Source organism: Dreissena polymorpha, chromosome 6, assembly GCF_020536995.1.
Source record: "Dreissena polymorpha isolate Duluth1 chromosome 6, UMN_Dpol_1.0, whole genome shotgun sequence".
Taxonomy (NCBI): domain Eukaryota; kingdom Metazoa; phylum Mollusca; class Bivalvia; order Myida; family Dreissenidae; genus Dreissena; species Dreissena polymorpha.
The window spans coordinates 12,289,532-12,315,118 of record NC_068360.1 but is presented as its reverse complement, the minus strand read 5'-3'; the positions used below and the strand labels follow the sequence as shown (position 1 = coordinate 12,315,118).

General features: G+C 34.9%; 3 protein-coding genes across 4 annotated transcripts in view; all 3 read right to left on the bottom strand.

Moving 5' to 3' along the window:
• Window positions 1–5,525, bottom strand: part of LOC127834242 (baculoviral IAP repeat-containing protein 3-like) — a 26,355-nt gene extending 20,830 nt beyond the window's left edge. For both annotated transcript variants that reach the window (XM_052359933.1, XM_052359932.1), the window contains exon 1: window positions 5,379–5,525. In XM_052359933.1, the coding sequence (XP_052215893.1) occupies window positions 5,379–5,451 (73 nt within the window). In that variant the 5' untranslated portion in view covers window positions 5,452–5,525. The remainder of the gene's footprint in view (window positions 1–5,378) is intronic.
• Window positions 1–25,587, bottom strand: part of LOC127834241 (tumor necrosis factor ligand superfamily member 10-like) — a 154,109-nt gene that overhangs the window by 85,279 nt on the left and 43,243 nt on the right. The window lies entirely within an intron of this gene.
• Window positions 14,785–18,792, bottom strand: LOC127834243 (tumor necrosis factor ligand superfamily member 10-like). The gene is made up of 5 exons (XM_052359934.1): window positions 18,625–18,792; window positions 16,927–17,665; window positions 16,748–16,784; window positions 16,433–16,558; window positions 14,785–15,749 (listed from the first exon to the last, which is right to left on the bottom strand). Exons 2-5 carry the CDS (start codon window positions 16,972–16,974, stop codon window positions 15,331–15,333), a joined length of 630 nt encoding a protein of 209 aa, XP_052215894.1. The 5' UTR covers window positions 16,975–17,665; window positions 18,625–18,792; the 3' UTR covers window positions 14,785–15,330.

The following is a 25,587-nucleotide window of genomic DNA, read 5'->3' as shown; positions in this document are numbered from 1 at the left end:
CGGAAATGGCAGAAAGTTTAAATGAGCTCGATCAATACAGCCGGAGAAACATCTTGCGCATCACTGGTCTCCTAGGCGAAACAGAGTTCCGATTCGCCATATCGGTTACATAACCGGTGTCATCTCTTTTGAGTACCAAGCTCGGTTTGAAGGTAAAAAAAGAAGACATAGATGTCGCCCACTGGTTAGGGAAATTTAACCGAGATAAGTCCAGACCAGTAATCTTCAAGTTCGTAAGGCGTCAAACAAAGTCTGACGTTATGCGAAACGCGAAACTGCTCAAAGGGTCAGGTATTTAAAAGAGAACCTTACAAAATAAAACGCAGAAGTCATAACGCCTGTAAGGCTGAAGGACCCTGAGAAAGTGGAGCGTGCTTGGTCTTTCGAGGGGAAGCTTTATGCACGCTATAGAGGCAAAGACCGCTCAGACAGAATTGAGAACGAACATTTTCAAACGTTGCTCAACAAACCATGGCCGCAGACAGTCGGTTCACAGTCGTATGCCAGCAAGGCCTTAACTTATAGGGGTATTCCACTTCGACCCGATTCCCCACGATTTGTCCCGATTTCGAATAATTTGAGGTCGGGGACACTCGTATCTCAATCGGCGAAGGTCCTAACTCATTCGTAGCTTGTCGTGGGCCGGTCATTAGTGATTCCTGCAACTCATGAGCTCATGAAAGATCGTGACCAGATTTTAAATGTGTATAAAATTTGGCCAGGGCCCCCAAGACTTAATTTAATCTTAGTTGACTCGTAACAGCGTCGTAGTGCGTTCCTGGGCGTCGTAATGGAATCGTAGGTAATTCGTGACTCAATCGGGAAATCGAAGATCATGTGATCTGTCTATGAATCAGCTACACCTTTGTCAAAACTGTCACGAGTTCACCCCGAGTAAGTTGCGAGCCTGTTAAGATTCTTTCGATTTAGTTACAAAACAGTTACGATTTTTGGAGAGTGGTAGTGGTATATAAACAGAGCTTCTCGGCCTTTTCAGTCATTCATTTGTTAGGGCTTTGTATTGAAATTAGGTTATTTGTTTATAATCAAAAATAGCAAGAAAAGGAAAGGGCAGGGGAACGATAAGTAAGAAAACAATCGAAGAAGAAAGCACAGAAAGTCCTCCGAAAGGAGCAGCTCCGCCTCCTACGGATTTTGAAGATCAGGATGTGGAACTCGACGTTGCAGATTCATAGACTTGATGTGCAACCGGTGAAGGCACGGTGACAATGACTGGTTATTTAGCGACCGATGCTGCTGCTGATGAGGAGCCGAATAATTCTTCGCGATCAAAGAGAGTGATTGACAATTCTGATTCCGTTGTCGATGATGGTGCCGATAATGAACTTCAATATCCTTCACAACCCAAGAACAAGAAGGCAATGATCGTAACCAAGCTCACGGACGATGAACAAGAGAACGTGGCACTCTTCTAGGAAAGAAATGACTTGATCTACAACAAGAGGCGAAATGACCACACCTTCGTGTCCAAAAAGAATAAGGCGTGGGAAGATCTAGCTTAGGAATTGGAAAGGGATGTTAAGGTACTAACGACCTTTTTGAGAGCATGCGCACCCAGATGGGAAAAATCAGGCGGAAGAAGAGTGGAAATGCATCTGTTTCGATGACAGAACGCCAGTAGTGAATGTGGAGACTATACCAGTTTCTTGTGCCTCACATCGTACAGGTCAACCGCCGCACAGTTCAGAGCTTCCGGAATGACGCTGCCACAAGCCAGGGAGAGGGTTCTCAGGACGATGATTCTCAGGCGGTGCCAGAGGGACCTCAACTAGGTTCCGATTAGCTCCGATTAGTGTCAATGTCAAAAGAAGCCAAGGCAAAAGGGACCGAGATCCTGGAAAAGGAACTTCAAACCAGTAAAGTTAGTCAAGAAAAACTGTTACAGTTATTACAAACCCCTGCTGTGCCACAGGTTCCCCGTCCCGAGATATTAAAGTTCGCTGAGTACTTTGGCCATGCGTTTTAGAACCTCTCGATATCCATGTACCGTGATGTTCAGAAGTCAATGTTCAAACTTATGTTTAACGCTGAGAAACAGGCAGATATGGAATCAATAATGTCTGTACCGGCACCAGCCAGAATTCCTCCGCAACAATATCAGTATTTTTTAACGCAGTCATACTATGTCCCAGTACCGCCCCGGTTGAAGCCGGTCAACAACCCGGCAGAGTCCCGGTCAACCCCGGACTAGCTAAGGTTTATCCAGGTGAAGCACCGGCAGTGCCCCGGTTGTCGCCGTTTATGCCCCGATGGAGCCCCGGTCAAAGCCGGCAGCAGCCTGGCAGAGCCCCGGTATACCGTATCCCCCAGCACCCACCGGGGCTATACAGGCATCAGACGCCGGCAGAGCTACGGCAACGCCCCGGTTTAACTCCGGTCGCCGCCGGCAATATCCCCCGGCGGAGCCCCGATGAATGCCGGTGACATCCCGGCAGAGCGCCGATTTACCGATGTACCGTAGCTATATCGGGACTCTGCCGGCATTCACCGAGGCTCCACTTGGGCACCACCGGCGACAACCGGGGCATTGACGTAGCTCTGCCGAGGTCTGTATATGCCCCGGTGGAGCAACGGTGCCGTCCCGGTTGTTCCTGGTGCCGTCCCGGTTTTTTTCCGGTGCAGCGCCGGTCGTTGCCGATCCTTCCCGATGACTCCCGGTTTATCCCGGAGGTACTAAACATTTAAATACTTTCCGGGTGAAGCCCCAGTTGTCCCCGTTTTATTCAGGTCGTCCCCGGTGGAGCCCCGGTTCATCCCGGTAAAGCCTCGGTTCACGAACCGGGGCTCCACCGGCATCATAGTGAGACTGGGCCTTTAACAAGTTAAGGTAATCGGGAATTCACTTTCGTGAACCGTTCTCATGATATATAACTGATACTACTGAAGTGTTGACATATCGCTCACATGCGTTGATGATTCGTTGCGATTTAAATGGAACAATGGTTTGTGGCATTTAGAAAAGTTCGGCGTATCGTTTCGGCAAGAAGATATGAGCGCACCTCGAAATCATTAATTTATGGAGACGTAAAGAATGCATTGAGCATTTACCAATAATCAATACCAAAAAGTTAATACAGGTTGCGACGTTTACACAGACTCGGCGTATCCTTTCGGTAATATATACGCAAATCTTAAATAACGATGAGAAAATAATGCATCGATTGATTTCCTATAATCAATACACTTAAACAAATAAAGGTGATATTACATGGAACGGTAAAAATATGCTTTTATCTGCTTACATTTTAATGGAGTTTATGTAGTCTGTTTGATTGATCGGGTTTGCGAAATAAAGACACGACCTTCCCGAATATATTATTATCTGTATTCAATGGAGAAGGGCATCCGCTTCAAAATCATATTAAAATGTCCACGCATTTTAAAACAATTAAGTCAATACAATAATAATAATAACATACTTTATGTAAAGTTATTGCAAATAAAGTATTATTTTGGAAATGGAGCAATAATTCCGAAGCTTAATTTAAAATAAACTATAAAGTCATACCGTATTGTCTACGACTGTCACGATACGCCGTGAGCGTGATATATCGTGAAACGGCAATACTGTATCGCGATACGTTTCGCGATATTTAACAGAATGTATATCTGTGAATAAAACGGCAGAATAACAGGTTTTACAACTTTATTAAACACATTAATCTGAAAACACCGGTATCATGGTATGTCTAGAAACTGTAATGAATAAGAACAATCATTTTCTGACTATAACCTGTCAAAAGGTTATCAACACTACCTACACAACTTGATAAAAGTACATGAAGTCATCATCTCTATCGAAAACAATCTTTCGACAACACTTTGTTATGGCAAGAATGTTAAGATTCTCTTCATCCGTTGCCTTTGGTGCACTGGATTTATTAGCCCTGCTAAGAGTCGGATGCCGGCGATTAATTTTTTTTTTCAGATGTGAGGTACCTCCACCTCGTTTTAACAACGTCCTGATTACAATGGAAACAAATTATCAACTAATTGATTTGACTTTGTATTACGTTTCATGCCAAAATGTTTACACATATCTTTTTTTTTCTTGTTTTTCACAATTTTATACTCAGTTGTATTGCTATTCGCGTCTTTTTGGACAATGTCCGCCATGTTGTTTCACAATAGCTGTACTGTCATCTGTGTTAATCGAACGCTTTGAGGACAGGTTTGAAATGCGGAGTCAGCGGAGCCCATCATTAATATCCTTAGCGTTCTGACATTTCCTCGCCTAATTCCATGTCGATATTATTTGTTGTGCTTTGACATTGTATAATGTTTATGCAATAAATTTTGGACTTGGACTTGGACATTTCCTCGCCTAATTCAGTCTCTAAATATAGCATGATTCGGAGGTGCCATGCTTTGAACGAGCGATAAACTAAAGAAAGCAAATAAGAAATATAATAAGCATGTTTCTGATAATTATTAACGTAATTGCTTAGTTAATCGGTCCCAACTTCCAAAAAGTACGGAACCATACAGGCTTGTATAGCTCCGTATGTCAAACGTAAAAGTTAAACATCTACACGTGAAAGCGCCTGCTTGACCTAGATATTAACGGATTATTTATTTAACCATTCCTAATCGCTTCTACATTTTTAAAAACGACTATAAAATCAAAATATGTTATATATTTATCCTCTGTGATCATAAAATAGTAATTAGATTAAATAAACTGGTGCGGCAACTCCGTATCACGGTGCGATTTTTTAACGACATCCACCGCGATATATCGATTTACCGGTGAATCGTGACAGCCCTACTTTTCATCCTTCAAACTACCATCGACATCGAAGAACATCACTGATAGCAGATGACTTTATAATTGAATGTTAATATCTTCAAATAAAAATTACATGTTAACAATACCAAATAGATAAGTCAAGTAATAAGGATGCGAAATATATATCTGCTCTATGCATTTACTGGCAAGTCAATAATTATATCATAATTCTAAAGGAAATGTTGCTTAATATGTCAAGAAAACTTTATCACTTTTGCCGACATGAGGAAACGGTTAACTGTAGTAGTGTCCGCTTGAAGAACATCGTGTATGTAACTTATTGTGGTTCCTTTTACAGAACGCTCTCCGACTGAACACAAAACCTTTATGTGATGATCCAACAATCTTAGAAGGCGAAACTTTATGATAAAGGGTAATGTGTGTGGTTTGGAATATAGATAGATTGGCAAGTTGTGAAAACGCATCGAAAAGAAAGAAGAGAACAAAAACAAGGAGGGCTGAATAACATCACAAGAAAAAAAAAGATAAAATTGAAAGTTAAGCAGACTTATTTATTTATATTAAAAAAAAATGAAGAAAAAGAAGCAAATGTCAATTAAACATTTACCTGGCAAAACAACGGGAAAACCCAATGCAGCCACAAGCACAAGTACAATCACAAGCACGTTGTTAGATCGCATTATGTAAGTAAATTACTCATGTGATTTATTACAGCACAACGTTTTAATTTATACTAAGGCCTTACACCTTCATCAAATAGACTTGTCGATATATGTTATCGGCTATGGTATCATCTTTCCAAAAATAGTTTTTGGGAAACAAATCAAACCTATTGAACGAACAGTTATAACCTGTTAACCCAGTTTACCTTCTGACGATATCATTTCATGATCATGGACTTCTTAAAAACGTGTTCTATTTTTCGGAAACTGATGTTGAAATATTAATCTGATAGACAAAAGTTTAATTTGTCGGTATCCCAAGGTTTTTGTGTGATTAGATAACGCATTGTAATGGATATGTCTCTTAAATGAAATACGTTCGTATGCACCTGCTTGGCATAATCAATTGCAAGATTTCAATGTTATCAAGTCGTCTAATTTGTTTATTCATGATTGCAAACAACAAGCGTGTATGCGAATTTTATTTATGTTTAAAATATAACTTCTGATACACATGGTTTCTATGCTACATAGGGAATTTAGACAACTACTGTACGCAAATGCTAATTAATAATAAGGCAAATAAATCAGCCAATAATGTAATGATATGGTTGTAGTCCCAGTCCCATATAGCTGACGGATTAACACGGATAATGTGAACCGTGTAGTCACCGTGCAAATCAGTGATGATCCAAGTAGATCGTGTGACGTCCAGGAATGTCCTTTTGGCTCCGGGAGGCCAACGAGGCAGTTTTGGAAAGTTCCTCCAAATCTGCCGTGTTTATCCGTGATTTTCAGGGAAGATGACAGCATCCGGGATAGACCGTATAGCTACCGTGCATGGTCCGGGGACAACCGTACGTATGCCTTGATTGTCCGTGTGCGGCCTTTGCCGTCCGGGAACAGATTAAAGACCCCTTCCCATGAAGGACCGTGACGGCAGTTGTACGGTTGTCTCCTGTGCTACCGATGACGCAAAATTGGCGATGAGATGACGACTGAGGACAAGCTGATGCGGATGAGATGTCAGCTTCTACTGAAAAAAGCTCAGGTTGAGAAGAGTATTCTAATTGATAGAGCGAAGCTTCAACAGAGCTATAGTAAGGTCGCGGAAACAAATTATTCACCAGTGAATACAATTAAAAGGAGCAACATCTTGTTCAGACAATGGCTTGACAAGATATAAGATATACCAAGCTAACCCTACACGCACTGAGAAAAGAATCAAACCGAAGAAACAACAGGAAGCGTCTGGCAGCTCGCATTAATAAGGCAATAACATGGCGGTACCTATCATCGGGGACTGTTACCACTCTCTGATATCCCGGGTTTTAACTTTCCACAACTGAATACCGAGGGTCAATATTTGAATAATAATGAAATAGTTATCTTAATAGTATTTTAGATGTTACACATTTAGAAAAACGTACTCATGTTTTCAATTGCTTATATATTGTGTAACGTAACTTTCTTAGTCAAACTTTATAGTCAACACTAAGTAAAAGCATACATTTTTGGAATGTTGTGGCAAAATAAAAAATGGCAGGTCCATTATATTAGAATAGGAATTGTAATTTAATAGAGATGGGTCGACGTAATCTCTTTTAAAACAAAACGCTTCATTGATAAATAAATTTGTATTAATTTTTAATTTTTATTTTTCAATTACACACAATTGTTACATAATGAAATCTAACAAAATATGTAATAATATTATATTAAATGGTTATTTAGTACAAAAACATAACAAAACATGTTAATATTCTCACCTTGGCCTACAATAAAAAATACTATGTGAACCAGAGTTCATAATGTTAGAAATATGCAAGCCTGTAAGATTATAATAACAGGCGGCTTAAGTAAATACCTAGTCCAGTTGTTAAAGCGAGATATATTTGTATGTGTTAAATTGTAATAAATTGATAAAATATGTTACAATAACACAAAATAGGCAGTAAAAATTATACATTAAATACGAATTTCAGAAAATGCAGCAAAGACAAATTAGCGCCCCGAGTCGATTGTGACGAAGATATTTTCCTACAATAACCGAAGCATTCGTCTTTTTATTTGGACCAGAGTTAGTGTTCGTGTGTCGTTTGAATATATATCGTTGCAGAAATTTAAAATGAACCGTTAAACTAAGTTTAGATTCACATCGTACATGCATGATATGCATGCTGGCCTATTCGACTGTACAGCCGTTTTCGATTTCAGGATTAAATATCTGGCTTATTTCGCATTTTTCGACATATGTTCTTCTGAACTTTTATTTTATTCTATATTGAAAGATATATATAATAAGTTTGTTTACACAGTTTATATAAATTCATTTATATTTGACAAAATCGTATATACTCGCTTTAACCGACCGCACTCCCTTAGAGGCCACATTGAACTGTACTATTTTACAGTTTGGATATGGTTATTTACATTTTGATATTTACTTGTTGCTTGTACTATTTTACTAAGTGCGGCATTTGATAGTTTAAGATATATATTAATTTTATTTCGATTTTATTTTAATAATTTTATCATATTATTGTTGATGTTACAGGATAAATTGGTATGTAAACAGTATTATTATGTAAATATTATTACTATTATTTATATATATATATATATGGAATATTATTATAAATTGTGCATGCAATTTGATATTCAAATAATGTTTTGGTATATTATAAGTCTTGATCTTGCATTCTTCTCTTACACAGAATTAAACTTTGGACTGCTTTACAAGTTCGTTCGTTTTGAATTAAAATAATTATTACAAGACAATGAATATATATAAAAAGAAGCACTTAACGCAAGAAATACGAATAGCGCTTAACGTGCAAAATAAGAATTAATATTAAACTCATGATATAAAATAATATTATGAATAATCGTATAAATTCATCCAAAGATAAATATCTTTTTGATGACGATCATCTTTCATCTGTTGTTTTTTTTGCAAATGATGATCAATGAAATCGTGTTTTTTTTGCTTCCTTGGGATTAAAATGAAAATACTATACAATAAAACGACGCACAATACGACTTTCTGTTATTGATCTGAAAAAACAACATGCGTTGTATCATCAACCGGAGCAGGTGTCGTTGTTTTTCCGATATTAAGCATTTGAAATGTTTAAATTCAGTTTAAGTTTTGTGTGATAATTATTTAATCATGTGATAACGTAACAATGCTAAATTGTATCAAAGTATGCCTCGTTTAGGCTCATTGTTCATGTACCCATACCTATGTTTACAGTATGCGTATTCTTTAGAATATGCAAATTGAGAATATATTTACTTAACTGTCGATATGTGAACGCAATTTAGATACAGAATTTGAAAAATCAAAACTGCTAACAGTTTTAGGTTACGAAATTAAACTGAAAAACACTTGTATAAATAGTTTAAAATATACCGGCATAAATCACAGTGTCAACATTTTAATAGTAAAACATTTTAATTTTTAATTTATGGGAAACCATTAAAAATATTATTTAATCCATTTAAGTACGAAACATAATTTTTTTCTCTGGAGTTTTTTTTCAGATTGCCTTTAAAGCTATTGAAGCACATACATCAATTTAATATTTGTGCATTTTACAGTTCTATTTACTTTCGTTAACAAACGATGCAACTTGTGTTGCGGTTCAATTACAGGAAACATCGGTAAATTATTTCATAAAATTCGTGTCTTGTCTTTCCTACAATTTGTTTTACGATATTTTTTTATTTAGGGACGTGAACTATTTTTTGTAAGGGAAACATTCTCTAAATGCACCATTTTATTGAATATCGATAATTTTAACAAAATTGTAATTGCATATAGGCACTAACTGCCTCACATGTTAGATAACGACCGGTGAATGATGAATGTGTACCCATCACTTTGAAGGTACCCTAACATGCAAATATACAATGAATATATTTATGAACTTAAAGATAACTTTTTCGACGGGAATATTACTCAATTATATATTATATTACTCAAATTAAAATATATAACGTGTGGACTTTGTGTTGGTCTTTCTGCCACACTCATAATATGTGCGTTTGGAAAGCCAATGTTTCATCAGCATTTCTCAGAATGTTAACAAATTATCGATCGCTAAGTGTTTTGACTTCTTTATCTGACCAATTTGAAGGCACATATTAAATAGAGATACTAAGAGTGATCCAATCTCCACTCCCTCACATACATGACTGTTATGTAACCGTCGTGCAAGAGATTGAGAGTGATCTCGCTTGATTTTTTTATTCAGAATGGGTTGAAATCAGTCAGTTTAATAAACACTGAGTAAGTATTTAAAGGATCGAAAAAGTATTTGAACAATTATAGATTAAGAAGTTTGCCTTTGTTTCTGACATAGGAGAACAAAAGCTTAAACCATTACCGAGAACTCAAATAAACATCGATTCTGCAAACACACTTAATTTGTTTGCTGATTTAACATGTTTACGTGGATCACTTTTCAGGCAGTAAAAACTGACAAGATATGTTTAACGCTTTTTGGAAAATGAGCATTAATGTATTCACAAGTTCATATGCTCTATTAGGCCTCTACTCATATTGTATGTGTTATGTTGTATGCTTGCAATTGTTTATCTGAATTTGTTTGTCTTTTCTACCAATATAATTAATTTGTGCTATGAGACCGATTCGTAGAGTACACATTTTTGTACATAAAAACAAATGTTGACATGCGTACGTATCATGTAACAATTGCGTATTAATTATCTGTATAATTGATAACTTGACTAAAGACAAAGCTCCATTTGTTGTATGCTTCCGTCAGCGGTATACTTATCTCATAAGGGATAAAAAATGTATTTTTTTTTCTGAAAATGTATTGTTTTGTGAAGACTAACTCTGCATGAGGTGTCGACAATTTACACGAAACAATTATTTGCTCGTGACAATTGTTAAAATATTGTATAAGGTTTATAATAAAAAGTGTGTTGCGTATTTAATTTGCAAAAAAATCCATTTCTTTTATTCAATATGTTCGTGCATGTGCTATCGGCATGTTGTTCCCCAACACAAAATGCTACATTTCTTACAGTTTTTGCAATTCATCACATACCGTATGTGAAGATTTTATGTCTAACAAATACAAGTTAATGAAATAAAGTATGTTTGAACCATCTGAATACTAGATGCCTTTGAGGCTCGTATTGAGAGATACATTTCGATCTGGACTCAAAATTTAGTATACCTTATAAGGAACTCAGATAAGCTCTCGGTTCAAGCAGTTATTTTACTGTTCGGCGCACTTGTGTTATATGAATATTGTCAAAATATATAAGGTCGTTTAACTTTGAATTACAACGCATAACCTAAGTGATAAGATCATTTAATATCGAACCTTTGAATAATTGGAAAACCATTTGTCCGTTAGTACCGAATAACGACTTTTAATGTGAAGAAATCGATTAAAAACGTGCATACGGTTCGTTGATAGTATATTTGTTACTCATATCTTATGAATATCTTGAACCCGAAACCCGAAACCGCTTCTGCTGTCATTAACGCGTACAGTTGACAAAGTTTCAAGTTTGACCTTGATTTAATCAACTATGATTGGCTGATATCAAATTACCATACCGCGTCGTATAGCTTGAACTGATTGACCCAGCGACGAAATAAATCATTTGTTTAAACTAGAGAAACCTGACACAACTTCTATATTAATCTTACAACAAAGCCTAAATTTGACGACATTTATTGCGGCTGCATTAAGATGTAATTTCAAATAATCCACGTTGCCTCATTAAGGCATCATAGTTCATTCGTTCGCATCATATATTATCGATTTGTTGTCCATTTGTAAAACAATAGTATTAGGTTATTGTTTTGAGTACAATACAGTTATATATTTTTACTCGTTCGCAGGTGACATAACATAGGCGAGTAAAAACTGAGTATATCAGCTGTGAACGACTAAAAAGGCAAAATAAAAGTACAATAATAGAAATAAGTCAATGGTAGGAGGTGGAAATTGAAATGTACATGATTAATTTGGTATTGGTTCCACGTATAGCGTTGAGTTTGCAATTATTCGCACTTTAAAACGTAAACATTAGGTTCAGCAAACTACTGTACCAATTGATTGATTTTAAGCAATATATATAATTGTTTGTAATCTAATACATACTGTTCAAAACAAGTGTTGAAATAATCAGGCATATTATTATTTGGGCAGGTGTTCTGTACTTGTTTTTGGCATAGTTGCAAAACTGTCTAAAGTCCGACTGTATGTTTTCGTAAAGCTGTAAGCTTGAAGTAGCAAAACGTAAATTAAATCAATGTTTGTCACAAATGCACATAGAATACAAAGCGTCGGTTAATTGGTGTACTAGCAATTATTTAACGCTTAAGCGCGTTTTATGTATCTTACTATGTAAAAAGAAAGATAATTGTTTCAACAAATGAATCATCTGGCGTTACAGATAAATGCACATTTTTACAAAAAACGAAAAAAAATCAAATTCACTTCAATGGCAGATACTTTCTCTTTCTAGTTTAATATAATTTATTAGGTACGTGAAAGTTCAGTATTATCCTTAATGTATGTGAAGTTTATCGCCTAAAGTCATCCGTATTGAGCTAGTACTTTCGAGGGATTAGGTAAATATATTCCGTGAACTGAGTTTACATCCAACGGCTACCTGAATATCAGCGTGTGTACACAATACAAGTAATCGGCCGATACTGTAAAAGCAAAGCTAACTTTCTCTTTGTTCTTTACGAAACAGAAACGGGTTGCATAAGCTTACTTTTCTACGTAATCAAATGTCTACGTCTGTACGTCCATTTTAAGACAGCTAAGCGAGGTGTAAAGCATGAGTAAATATTGCACATGTCAATCATAATACAATCATAAACAACTCTCGCTCTTAGCAGCTTGCTGTTTAATCTGTCCAAATAACAATGGCAGTTATTTATTATCGAATTGATGTTTATGTCTCCGATTAAAGGTTAAATAGCTACAATGCTTCCAAATAGAAGGTACTACTGAAATGGACACCTTACAAACATGTTCATTTAACATGAATAATTCAATTTTCATTTTGTAAAGTTAAACTCATTTACATCAGCGGTAGAGTATTCTGCTCATCACTACATGGACTTTTATTTAAGGCAAGTGGCCTAAAACTTAGACACAAGACAATAGCACGCGGCCAACAATTAAAACAAAATTGAATACAACCCCCTAACTGCATTTGAACGATCAGTTAAAAGCATGTCATCAGTGTAGAACACATAATCTGATTGGTAAATGTAATAACAAATCAAATATTATTGATTGAAAAGAACCAGGAAGTATAAATGATACATATAAATCGGTCCAATCTAGGTCAATATAAGTAGCTATACAATAATACATGTAAGCAAGTCATTATAATCGTTTCAAGTGCTGATTAAACTATTTGATAGTTTAACAACTGCAGAATATAGTATATTTAGATACTTAGCAAATAGGTTAGCGCGAACAACAAATATGCTAGCAAAAAGGCTAGCACGTACCATAGATTGCATCTTTTACTACTAAATCGACTGAAATTATTTTTCTCATAATGTTTAAGCTATTTAGTTCGAGTTTTACCTTCAACTACTTAAACTAATTATTTTTTTACAACTATGTCCTTTAATAATGTCTTGTCTGGGTAGCATTTAAAAGACTGTCCTTCCTTGTGTTCAACCGTGTACACATTTTGGTCAGCGAGGTTGAAATGCTTTCTTGGATGCTCCATCTAATGTATTGTTTAGTTAAGGTCTTGAAAAGTCAATTTTATCTACCAATGTAGATACATAATAATACATACCATTAATTATCATTAAATTAATTAAACGACAAAAACAAGAAATTCTAGGTTAGTATGCACATGTAAATTGTGTACAAAGTATACATTATATAAAATATTTATGTTAAGCGTTTCGTTCATTTAAAAAAATCGACGAATGATTTATACATATTTTAATTTATTTTTTATGATAACTCTGGATCAACTGTTAGGTTTCGGTGCCATAAAATGGTATAGCCCCAAATTCAATTCTTAAATTGAACATGCCAACGTATATAAAATTTGCCTCACAGCATAGAGAAAAAATAATATTATATCATTACATAAGATAGTATGCAGAAACTTATATGAACTAAACAGAAGACACATATTGGTAAGACATCTGTGCATTTTAACCGCCTCATCAAATTCTACGCGTGGAAACATAACTTACCGGTAATGTAAGTACGCAGTGTGTCGTTCAGTATGAGCCTTTACATTGTTATATTAATTTCCATTGATTAACATGAACTACTAAAGTGACACAACCGATAGCTTCTAACACAGGTTTGGTAGACTTGCCAGACCGGCCAGTATATGATACTGGACGCGTTTCCAGAGGAAATATTTGAGGTTTATTCGTTGTTTTGGCAAACAAACTTTCTATTTTTGATAGAGCTGAGTACGACTTATCTATACAATAACGTGCATGCTTTTCTATACAGTTGTCGTGAACGGGTAAAAGCCAATAAAGAATACCGAACCATTTAACAGTAACGCACTGATTGCACTGCAGATTTGTGTGAATCATGAAAGGGCGACGACGCTATGTCCGTCCGTCCTTAGTCTTATTTTGACGGAATTCAGTTACATTGGTTCTGGAAAAAACAATTCCCGGTAATCGTGTTTGTGTTACGCTTTCGCACGAGATCTAAGGAACATATTAATCGAATTTGGTGACAAAAATCAAATATTCTTATATCGGAGACGTACATGTACGAACCAAATCACGTCATTGCGTAAGTTATTTTCGATGGATTTTTTAAATTTCAATTACTAGTGACAATTATGTATTTTCACTAGATATCTGGGGTACTTATTATCCAAATTTGAAAACTTATATACATTATAGGCCTGACATGCACATATTGTCACATCATTTCGCTCCAATGTAAGGTAAATGCCATCGTTCAAATTTGTTGATATAGCAAAGTGTCATTTGCTCAATTTCTGATTCCTATGATTTCAAATAACAAACAAAAAAGACAAAGCGCATAGGGGAGCATTCAACATTTTCAATGATTGGTTTGCATATAAGCCGTTTCTAATACTGCCCTGACTATCTATACAATAATTTCTGAAACAAACAGAAATATGATGCGAAATTAGCTAATCGTTTACATTCAAATAATGACCATGGTTTTACATTAATCATTAACTATACAAACAATGAATGTATAAAATGTCCGAAAAAAAACTTCATCTTAACATGCAAACAATGTTTATTATTTTTCGGCCATTTTGAAATTAAGATATGATGTATATTTTGTTTTTGTGATTTTTATGGGATTGTGTATTTACATGATACAACTAGAATGCCAACAAATGGAAACATTTTTTGAATAAAATCATCTTAAATCATATGCCGCCGCATGTGCACTGTCTACTAAAACATACGCGATGTTCAACATTAAAATTGCTGTTTCACTGGTCATTGTCATGGTGGACAGGTCATTGAATGTGCAACATATATAAGAGCTATCGTCATGTACATGCTTAAAATGTAAGTTTCATCGGTCACTGTATCATTTCTTCTGGATCGGCCGCTATCTTTACACATGAAAGACATATTTTATTGGTCGCTTAATGTACCATTGCATATTTATTTGTCACTAAAGGCCATTTGCCATTACTAGTTTATGTTTTATTGTTCACATGTCTGGGGTACACAGTACATGTTTTAGACATATGCCTGGTAATACGTTTGCGTCGTTCAAACGTATGATGTCTACTTGTTCGGAAGGTAAGTTCAAAACGCATATACAAACAGACATGCCCATGAACCTTGTAACACTGCTTAACATGTTTATTTTATTGTCAACCGAGTTTGAACAATCAAAAATACGTTACGCCGAAATCACTTTTAGAAAGGAATTCTATTTTGGAAACTTTATCGTAGACTAAATCACCCTTATTGAGTTGGACAGATGCGCCGACGTAGCTCGTGTAGCGCCCGTAGTCTTTTTTCTGTTCCCAACATTGAGTGACGTCACTCCGCAGCAGTTCCTCGTGACCAGTAGGGTATATCATACTTAACCGGTATACGGCATGGATCAAAGACTGAGAGGGACTCTGCAACTCTAGAGGCGCTTCCGGGTTGTAGTATATGAGAATGCCGACCTGGCTGTACAGAAAGTAGCGGCCGGACTGCGGAATGACGAGAAAACGGTTGTCGGGTGAGAGTTGTATGTTGGTCAGGTGAGTCCCGGGTGAGTCAGGGCCAAAACTCCAGTTCCGGATTTGTGAATCAGACCCTGAAAACGTATACTATTTTTATATAATACACACACAAGTTTTTAAAGAACTGACATTATTGGACATTATGCTTGTTTTCGCTCTGATTTAAATAAACTAAGACATGTATATTTGTGAAGGCATTTGCATTTGCAGCTCCAGTCTCCAGCGAAACACCATAATCGATTATATTCCTCTAGCGGCATATAGGATAAGGCAAACGATGACCCACCACTTCTGATTACTTTATTATAAACTTAACAACTACAGTTTAATAATTGTTTGAAAAACCCGTCGCACTAGTACTAAATATGTTTTCGTCAGTATAAGAACATACATATATTCACGGTAACAGCTGCAATGGGATTATTGTGACACGACGGTCCACTAAATATCACCTTCGTCGAATTTAATAATATTTTCATTTGATGTAGTCAAATGCCGCAAATATTGGGTGTCCCTGCAATACACTTATGGACTTCGGTCTTCATGTATGAACAAGGTCATTAACATTACATTTAATTTGCAAGTTTAATTTATAAGGACATACATATTGTTCCATGGAGTTGAGCGTTTAAAGGATTTAAATATTTCAATAAATATTTATGTTAATATGTTCTACGTTAAATAAATTATACAAAAAATAAAAAATACATTGTATTTTTTTGTTAAGAAAAATAAATGTAGATATTATATGGCTCACCTGTATGTGCCGGCTGTGTCCCGGCCTGCAGGTGCGCTGATATGTTGCGGAATGAGTTGCCATTGGCGGGAATGGACGGGGAACCAGCTGTACCGAATTTGTTACACATTTTATACGACTTCGTCTCTGAGAATTAAATTTCCATTACAAAAAACGTGTTGGTTGAATTTTTATTCTTACAATTTAAAACTTAAGTGGCAAAAGTTTTGAACAAGACCGCATTTAAAAACATGTGCCATGTTTTGTGTAACTTATTACGATTTTAATACAAAATATAAAGTTTAAAAGTATGATCGTTCAAAAAGAAAACCAAACCTGTAGAGCATCTTTTCATCTGTTTTCTCTTTGCAAACTGCAAATAAATAATTTGCAGCTAAGCTATCCTGTTAAATACAATTTAGAGCAGTATGGCGATTTATACATTCATGGTCAATAAAGACATATGTTGTTGGAGTAAAAAAATGAGTACTATCGCATGCATACTATTAACTTACCAAATGTAGGAGAACAGAAATCTGCGTCACCGATTTCGCACAACACATGGTTTGTCCTTTCTCATCGTGTTTCGTCAGACCATTTAGTTCAGGTATGTCCGCCGACAATGGTTCTAAGGAAAGTTCTACTCACGAAAGACACAGTCTGTTGTTCTCCTCTGACTGCGTAACCGCAATGCGCAAGTTTTCCGTTGTCGTTTGTAGTTTTGTTATTACCGACTGCTAAAGAATTTGGAGAATAAGCGCAGCAAACGACACGACGCAGCAAAGACCAGCAATTAGAGCAATAATAACAACTGACAGTCTTGATACGATAGACCCTCTATCAGTCGTCTTTGTCTCTTCATTGGCGCTGAATCGTCTTTGATGACTATAGAAACTATCACGGGACCTCAACATGGCCCTCTTCTTCTTCTTCACCGGAAGTCCATTGGTAAGATGATAATCGCTTATCCTGGAGTGCGTTGGAATAGTTTGCGCCGACGGTACATTTTCATTTAACGAACAAATCGTGTTACACGCGCGCACTCTGATGTCTTTATTAGGGATACTCTGCTGTAATACCGTACACGTGCAGCAAACGTCTGGCAACGTCTTATTTCGGTCCGTCGACATGTTTCATGGGTCTGCAGATGAGTTCAGAAATATTGCACATCAATTTAAGTTCTGGTCACTTGCGTATATTTTTTAAATCTTATAGAATTTATGCTTCCATTAATGCTTTTCGTACCTAAGTTCGCTGAAAAAATAAGATTTCTCTCCATAATGTTTTTTTAACATCAGTTTGAATTTGAAGAATCTATTATTATAATAAGTGAATGCACTTTACATGGAAGTCCATGTACAACATGCGACTATTTCTATCTACTTTGATTCTTAAAGCCAGTGATCTACTGGAGTTTTGCCCTTGACATGTTGCATTAAACTCATTTTAAGAATGTGTTCGCACCTGCATTCAATCATTACAATAATGCTTATCAGAAGGCAAGTACGTTATGTATATGTTTTCATAAACACTCTTAAATCTGAAAATCAGTTTGAATTTTTGGGAAACGCATGCTCTCCTTATGCAACAAGCATTTTAAATGAATCAGAAGAAAATACATTTTCGGTAAATGTAGTATATTGCTTACGATATAATTTAAGATTACACGCATCAACTGCAAAACATGATTTGGTATATGTACTTCCTTTATACGAGCGTTAAATAACAAAACGAAATATTAATTTAAAGTTGATAAAAGAAAAACCTTTTAAATGGAAGTCGACATAAACATTGAAAACGATACATTACAAAAACCGCTTACTGCAAAACTTGCACATTGACAATTTAAATCCCAAAATATATTTCGCGAAAAACATATTCTAGTATTTAAATATGTGCGTAAAGGTGATAAACATATAATATACTAAATAGTAGCTACATATCTTGCAGACATTCAAAATCATGCAAACGAGTGCAAAAAAAAACTACACGACAACAATAGCTGTCATTACAGACAAAAACATGCAACAAAATTTAATCTTTGACAGGTAATCAGGTGCAAACTACATATGTTTCAGTCGTACTCAAATAGCGTTCATAGTTGTATAACAAAAATTAAAAATATGCATTTTATAAACTTTAATCTTACAATAACATACACAAACAAATAACTTTTTAAGTATATATATTTATAATACAGTACACGAACTTACAATAGCTAAATACTTTAAAAATGTTAGTCCTGACGTTGCTCTTTGTATGTAAAGTTGGATGTAAATAAATAAAAGGATATACACATACTTGTATATGCATGCTTAATTTAGATAGGAAAAGACAGGTGATGTTGATTGTAGCAGTACATTTTAGTGCGTTATCCGACCCGTTTATCGTTTCCACTAAAAGCGACTACTGGGAATGAAATTAACAAACGAAAGTTAGCTGATTAATGATCTATTTATAGAATACGTAGAAATAGTTGAATCATGTTGCGTAATGGGGATATCAGTGTAAACGTTTTTTTTTATCAAGCAAGTTTACATGTAACTCAAATGTTGTTTTTTGGTAAAATTGTTTTTGGTTGTATACATTACCAAAAAAGAACAAGAAACACAGAGTTTCATGGCATTCTCATATTATAAAATATTATAGCTGCTGCTGCATTTAGTGCACAATTCTAATGATATAAAATTCGACAACGGTGTATTTATTATTTGAGAATTAACAATAACTGTATACATAGACTTGTAAAAGACTGAGATACATGCGTTGTGCATTTTTGTTCTGGCTTTTGTGCAAAATAGACGTAAAGGATATAATATCTTATGACCTGAATGTTTTATTAATTTGGGTGATAACTGTATTAATTACATGCCAATATTCAATTCTATTTAAAACTTATATCTTGTTAAGTTGTTTTCCTTATTTTCTACTAATTAACTTGATACTAGCGGGAAACACTTTTTCCATAAATATGACTCTTGGCAATCAGTCTGACTTAGCATAAAAAATATGAGGAAAACACACATGAAACTAAATTATACAATAGCTTACTGTGTACTTTTAGTTGGCAATTTTCTGGACGTAGATATTCTTGTATCATTTAAAACGCTTGATTTTGGGTTTATTGTAATGTGTGTTAAATATGACATCGACATAAGCACTGTATATTTAAAAGGAAATACATAATTTGTATTACAATATTAATCTTCCAAAAACATAAACACTGCTTTACAATATTATATCAATGTTTCATATTCTAAATACTCTGTGACTGTGAGTTAATTTGCATTAGTCTGTGTTTATTTGAAGTGATATTATGTACTTATATTTTCACTGCTGAATTGAGCTGAAACGAATTAACAGGTGAATAGAGTTAGTTAAAATGTGGTAAATGACCAATTAGCTACAACTTATCTGGCTACCAATTGTTTATTAAAAAATATATATTATATGCGAAATTTTACATGACTGTACATTCCTCTAAGCCGGAATGATCCGTAAAACAAATAGTGTCTTTGTGTCGTATGAACGAATCTGCACTGAAACTAAATTTAGATTCACATCGTACATCGAATAATTTCTGTCGTCAGTTGTCAAAATGAAAGTACGGTTGATATTCAAATGCATTATTTTCTCATTCCGGGATATAGTTTTAGTATGTTGATGCTGCATTAACAAATATAAGTGTATATTAAGTGAAAACACCAAAAATAAACAACGGTTGCGATAGGCACCTATAAACATAGCATATACTGTTAGATGCGCATAATATCACTTTAAAATTGCAATAATTGATATGCTTTAATCCACACGCAAAAACGAGAAAAAAACAACAACAGATGAACCTTCAATATATATAAAAAAAAATCATACTAGACTTCTTTATTAAATGGTGAATGTTTATATTTTCAATAAATGAACACACAAAAGGTTAACAATATTTGATATTGAAATATTTTTTATCAAATTGTTAACATTAATAAATGCAGATGTTTAATAAATGTAGTAATCATTTAAAGTTGGAGAAGTAATAAGTCAATTGGCAAAAGAAGTCTCAAAACCGATTGGGTACCAAGAATGATTAAAACCACACACCTTGAAAGGAATGTAAATTTAAGTATAAATAAGAAACATATTTTATCTTTGCCAATTAGAATATTTCTGGTGGAAACAAGGTAGAAATCCGTCTTTGGCGCTTAAAAACTTAAAAATAATCGCGTTTGTTGAAAAGAACGTATACGTCTAGAAATCCTATTTTCGGTTTTAAAAGCGGTACTGTTTGAAAAATAATAAATAACTTGCTAACTCGGCTATAGATGCAATTTTATCAATGACACTCAGAAAATATCTGGTGGTTATAAGGTAGAAATGCGTCTTTTTGCGCTTTACAACTTAAAAATAATCGCGTTTATCGAAATGGGCGAATACGTATAGAAATCCTACTTTCGGTTTTAAAATTAAAAAAAAATAATAAATTACTTGCTTACTAGGCTATAGATTTAATTACAATTTTGCACACTTTCAAATAATCTATATGTATTGATTAACATGTATTCCATTTCAAGGTGTGTGCCTTTAAGAATATGCAGTGTATAATATAACCCATTCAACATTTGAACGAATAATGTTTGGCACACTTTTAGTTTCCTTTTTAAACATTGAGATATATTTGCAATTCATTTTTAACGGATTTAATGAAATCAAAATACACACACTTTCAGTTTGAGGGGACACGTTTCATGTTTTATTTGCTAGATTCGCCACACGTTGATTAATTTCATTGTTTCCTGTTCATAAATTGACAAGCAGTTGATAATTATTTAAAGATTGCAACAGTAGACACAACTTGCCCCTTTGAAATTCAGCTACGGGCAAACATATGCATATTCCGCTATACGCGAAATAAATCCAAAGGTCAATTCGTTTACTGTTTTTAAATATAGTTTAAAGTTTAATACATGTTCTTTTAATTTCGTTGTTCACTTATATGTTAAATGCAAGCCTTAGTTAATATAAGGTTCGTGTCTTCGAGTGTCCATAAAAACAATTGTTTGGTACTAAGGTGTATTTATATAAGTGATTTATACAATTACTCCTCTAGATTAGTTGTTGTGACACGATGATCTTTCATTTAACATTTGGTCATGTGATAATTGCAAACTTACAATCCCTCTCCGCCCCAAAAAAATCAGTCTTGGTCTATTCTTTTTTTGCACGTTACAGAAAGGTTGGCGAATACGTGCAACGTGCTCTATCAGTTAATTATATACTGTTCTGACCGCTTAATTTTGTTTCAAATACAATTGTCGACAGGACGGTCGTTATTTCATATAAATGTAACACAAGACATCAATGACAAACCGACGTAGGGAGACATATACCAAACATCTGCCCGCACCGTCGATTTGTCAAATGTTCCAAGCTTATAGTTTCGAAAATTCTAATTGGCTTCATAGTTCAGAAAAGTATACGCGAATAGTGTTGTCAGGAAAAGTTAATAAAATAATTAACATTGTTTTAAATATTTCGGACATATATTTTTGATTTTATATTTGACAAGGTTTTAATGGCTTCAAAACGATGACATCAGCCTAATCAGCCACAATGAGGTGCTCTACCAGCACGTATTGTGAGGTGGCCTGTTCAGAGCTTTGTGGTCTAAAGGAAGACTAATTATTATTAATGTTTAGATTCTTGGATCTGAATAAAAAGGTCATGTTATAGTTTGGTGTGCAATGTCTGGAATGGATACGTAAAAATGTGTGTAACCGTTTTTTTGCAAAAAAAGTGCTATGCAAGGACCAAGAACCAAAACAATGAAATGAAATACAGTTGTCTTTGAAAACTTGTTTTCTTGTTTTTTAAAATAAGGCATGAATACAAATTTGAACATCATAACAGTTTGATTATTAACGTATTACTAAACAAAATTTGGAGATATGTCATGGAATATTATACCATAAGGTTATTATTTATAAAATAATAAAAAATATATAAACATGATCATTTTAAATTACAAATGAATAACACTGACAAAAAGAAAAAACTTTTCCGAAAACAATTATGTCAATATCAAATATATAATCATATAACAAGGTATCCAACTTCCGACGGACGTCACAGCAAAAGAGGATTGACGATTTGAGCATTCATTACTTAACTATTGGTTTCGACCGCTTTCTCATCTGAGTAGTATTATATCAAAACCCAAACCTCCTTGTTCGTATATGCCACACTGCTCGTTCTCAACATATGCATCATTTTCGAGAATACTACCGACAACACTACATTAATACTAGATCATTGCAAATGACATTTTAGATCATTAACAGTATGTTCAACATAGAAGTATCTAGTTATGTTTTATTTCTGATGACAATATGGTGAACCTACAAAAGCTCCATTAGATATGAGCATAAAGTGCACTATTACTTGGCAACAAACGAAGAATCATTGCAAAACGTGCTTCAACCAACAACACTTCATTCTCTGCACGGATGCGGCTTGACACACGTCATATTGCACGTCTTTCTCTGCACGAATGCGGGTTGACTTAATTTAAACAACACTTCTTTCTCTGTGCGAATGCGGGTTGACTCACTTCATATTGCACTTCTTTCTCTTTGCGAATGCGGGTTGATTTAATTTAAACAACACCTCTTTCTCAGCACGGATGCGGGTTGACTCACTTCATATTGCACTTCTTTCTCTGTGCAAATGCGGGTTGACTGAATTTAAACAACACTTCTTTCTCTGCACGGATGAAGGTTGACTTAATTCAAACAACACTGTTTTGCACGGATGCTGGTTGACTTAATTCGAACTTCACTTTTGTCTCTGCGCCTATTTAAATGTACTCACTTTAAACAACACTTCTTTCTCTGTGCGGATGCGGATTGACTTACTTTAAGTCTCTGCACTTTTGTCTCTGCTGGTCTGTTTTCAAAGCGGATTTTACCTTGCTTTTCATGAGGACATGGTACAACGCTTCCCACTTTCCCTTATCATTGTATGTTAACAGCGTTTTATTAAAGAGTTGGGGGTCCTGTTAGACACTCCACCATAGTTTTCAACATCATGTTATGTCAAGTCGCTCCTTAACTGTAGTCATTTATTTCACCTTGATTTTGGCTTTCTGAACGTATGGTAGTGTCATTTGACCGTGTTTAAGACCCTTGGATTTTCTCAGGAGATGGCGTCGGTGTGCTGACTACCATTTCCCGCCCACGAGCTTTAGACATGACTTTAACGCTGCATTAGTGAAATTGTATAAAATCAAATGCAGTGTTCACAGCTTAAGTATAAACATTATTTTTTTAATGGAAAAATCAGCATTTGTATTCACGCAGCACATGCCCTGTATGATCGTAGTGGTGCCGTCGCAGTGCAAACGTAAAGGTTGCAGTAGAGTCGTAGATGGCAAGCCAAGAACGTAGTATGGACGCCGTTCTCAAACGGTTTAATAGTGTTGTGATCGACGGGGAGGCCACCTATAAGCGATCTCATATCGGCGACACCGCGCATGGGCCCTCAATGTTACAACACAGGATTGCTCATATAATTATAATCATATGATTAACATGGTCAAATCAGCGTGTTATGCGGCCTATTCTTTACTTCGTTTTGTTTAATGACCTAAATTAAATATCGAAAAAAATAAGTGAACGTCAATAATTTGAATGTCAGGAAATTAAATGTAGATAGGAACGTTCAAATTATCATTCTTCGGGCGCCAAAAGCTGCGATAAAAGCGCATCAATTGCAATTTGAATGTTAACATAAAGTAAGCAAACTTATAAAGTTGTACCAATACGGGTCCTTGGCGCACCATAGTTGTGTAATAACCTATAAATTCAGTTTCGATATCGCCAGAAGTCATAAGTACAATGATGTATATGTTATAATGGAAACCGATAAAATGTTTTGAACAATATCGATTTTCATAATCACAACACATGCTGTCATACGTATATATCATATTATAATTGCGAACTAACAGATCATACAGATCAAACTCAAAACGTGATAAAAGTCAGTGAACAATACTTTTGTATATTACTATTTTGTCATTGTATAGTTGAACGAGGTCTCGTAGGAAGGCTTATCGTGTCTAAAATAAATCCGCACGAGGTCGGAACAACCTTGTTCAAAGAACCGTTTCCATAATCAATTTGCTACTACTACTACTACTACTACTACTACTACTACTACTACTACTACTACTACTACTACTACTACTACTACTACTACTACTACTACTACTACTACTACTATGGCTACTACTACTGCTACTACTACTACTACTACTACTACTACTACTACTACTACTACTACTACTACTACTACTACTACTACTACTACTACTACTACTACTGCTACTACTACTGCTACTACTACTACTACTACTTCTACTACTACTTCTACTACAACTACTACTACTTCTATTACTACTACTACTACTACTACTACTACTACTACTACTACTACTAATCATCTATGATAATATGTTTACATCACTAATTAATGAACTGATCAATTTACATATGTTCACAGACGAATACGGTTCGTAAGCTATTTCATTATCTATTCGTTGCTCATTGCATATTTATATCTTCTTACAATGACCTTATGGTCCCAAGTCGATTATGGCGGCTGTGCTATCTTGAATGTTTACATTAGCCAAAATTACTTTTTAACCTTGACATAATCGTTTATTGGTTGATATCAAGTTACCTTTCGATTTCGTTCAGTATGAAATGAATCATTGATTTGAAATATAGTAACTCAACGCATTCAAATTTCGAAGCGCTGTTCACAGTGTGCTTTTTTAGAAGAAAATACTATACATTCAATACAACGAAGCGTAAATAAGACTCCAGACATAACAACTGCATAATGACTTTTTATTGTTGCGACTGTCCACACTTTGATTCCTTAATATAGGTGTTTTGGTGTATTTTTTTTTTCAAATGTAACGCGATAATAGTATACCTTTTAATACATGTATGAAATTAAAATTGTAAAGGGAAATTTGTTTGATAAAACTTGATAAAAAGTCACTAGTTTTCCACAATATGTCTTAAAACCCCAAAAGGTACAAAGAGATTGCATAATGTTTCAAGCAGCCATATGCTAATATATTTCTTTATTAATTTCTTTATTAATGTTTCACAAAT

Bases quoted from the DNA above. Each gene is read 5' to 3' on its own strand.
- LOC127834243 (XM_052359934.1), bottom strand. From the start codon at position 16,974: ATGTGTTGTGCGAAATCGGTGACGCAGATTTCTGTTCTCCTACATTTG. The intron at 16,559-16,747 runs GTTTGGTTTTCT...TTTAATTCTCAG, and splicing joins GATGAAAAGATGCTCTACAG to AGACGAAGTCGTATAAAATG. The intron at 15,750-16,432 runs GTGAGCCATATA...ATACGTTTTCAG, and splicing joins GACACAGCCGGCACATACAG to GGTCTGATTCACAAATCCGG.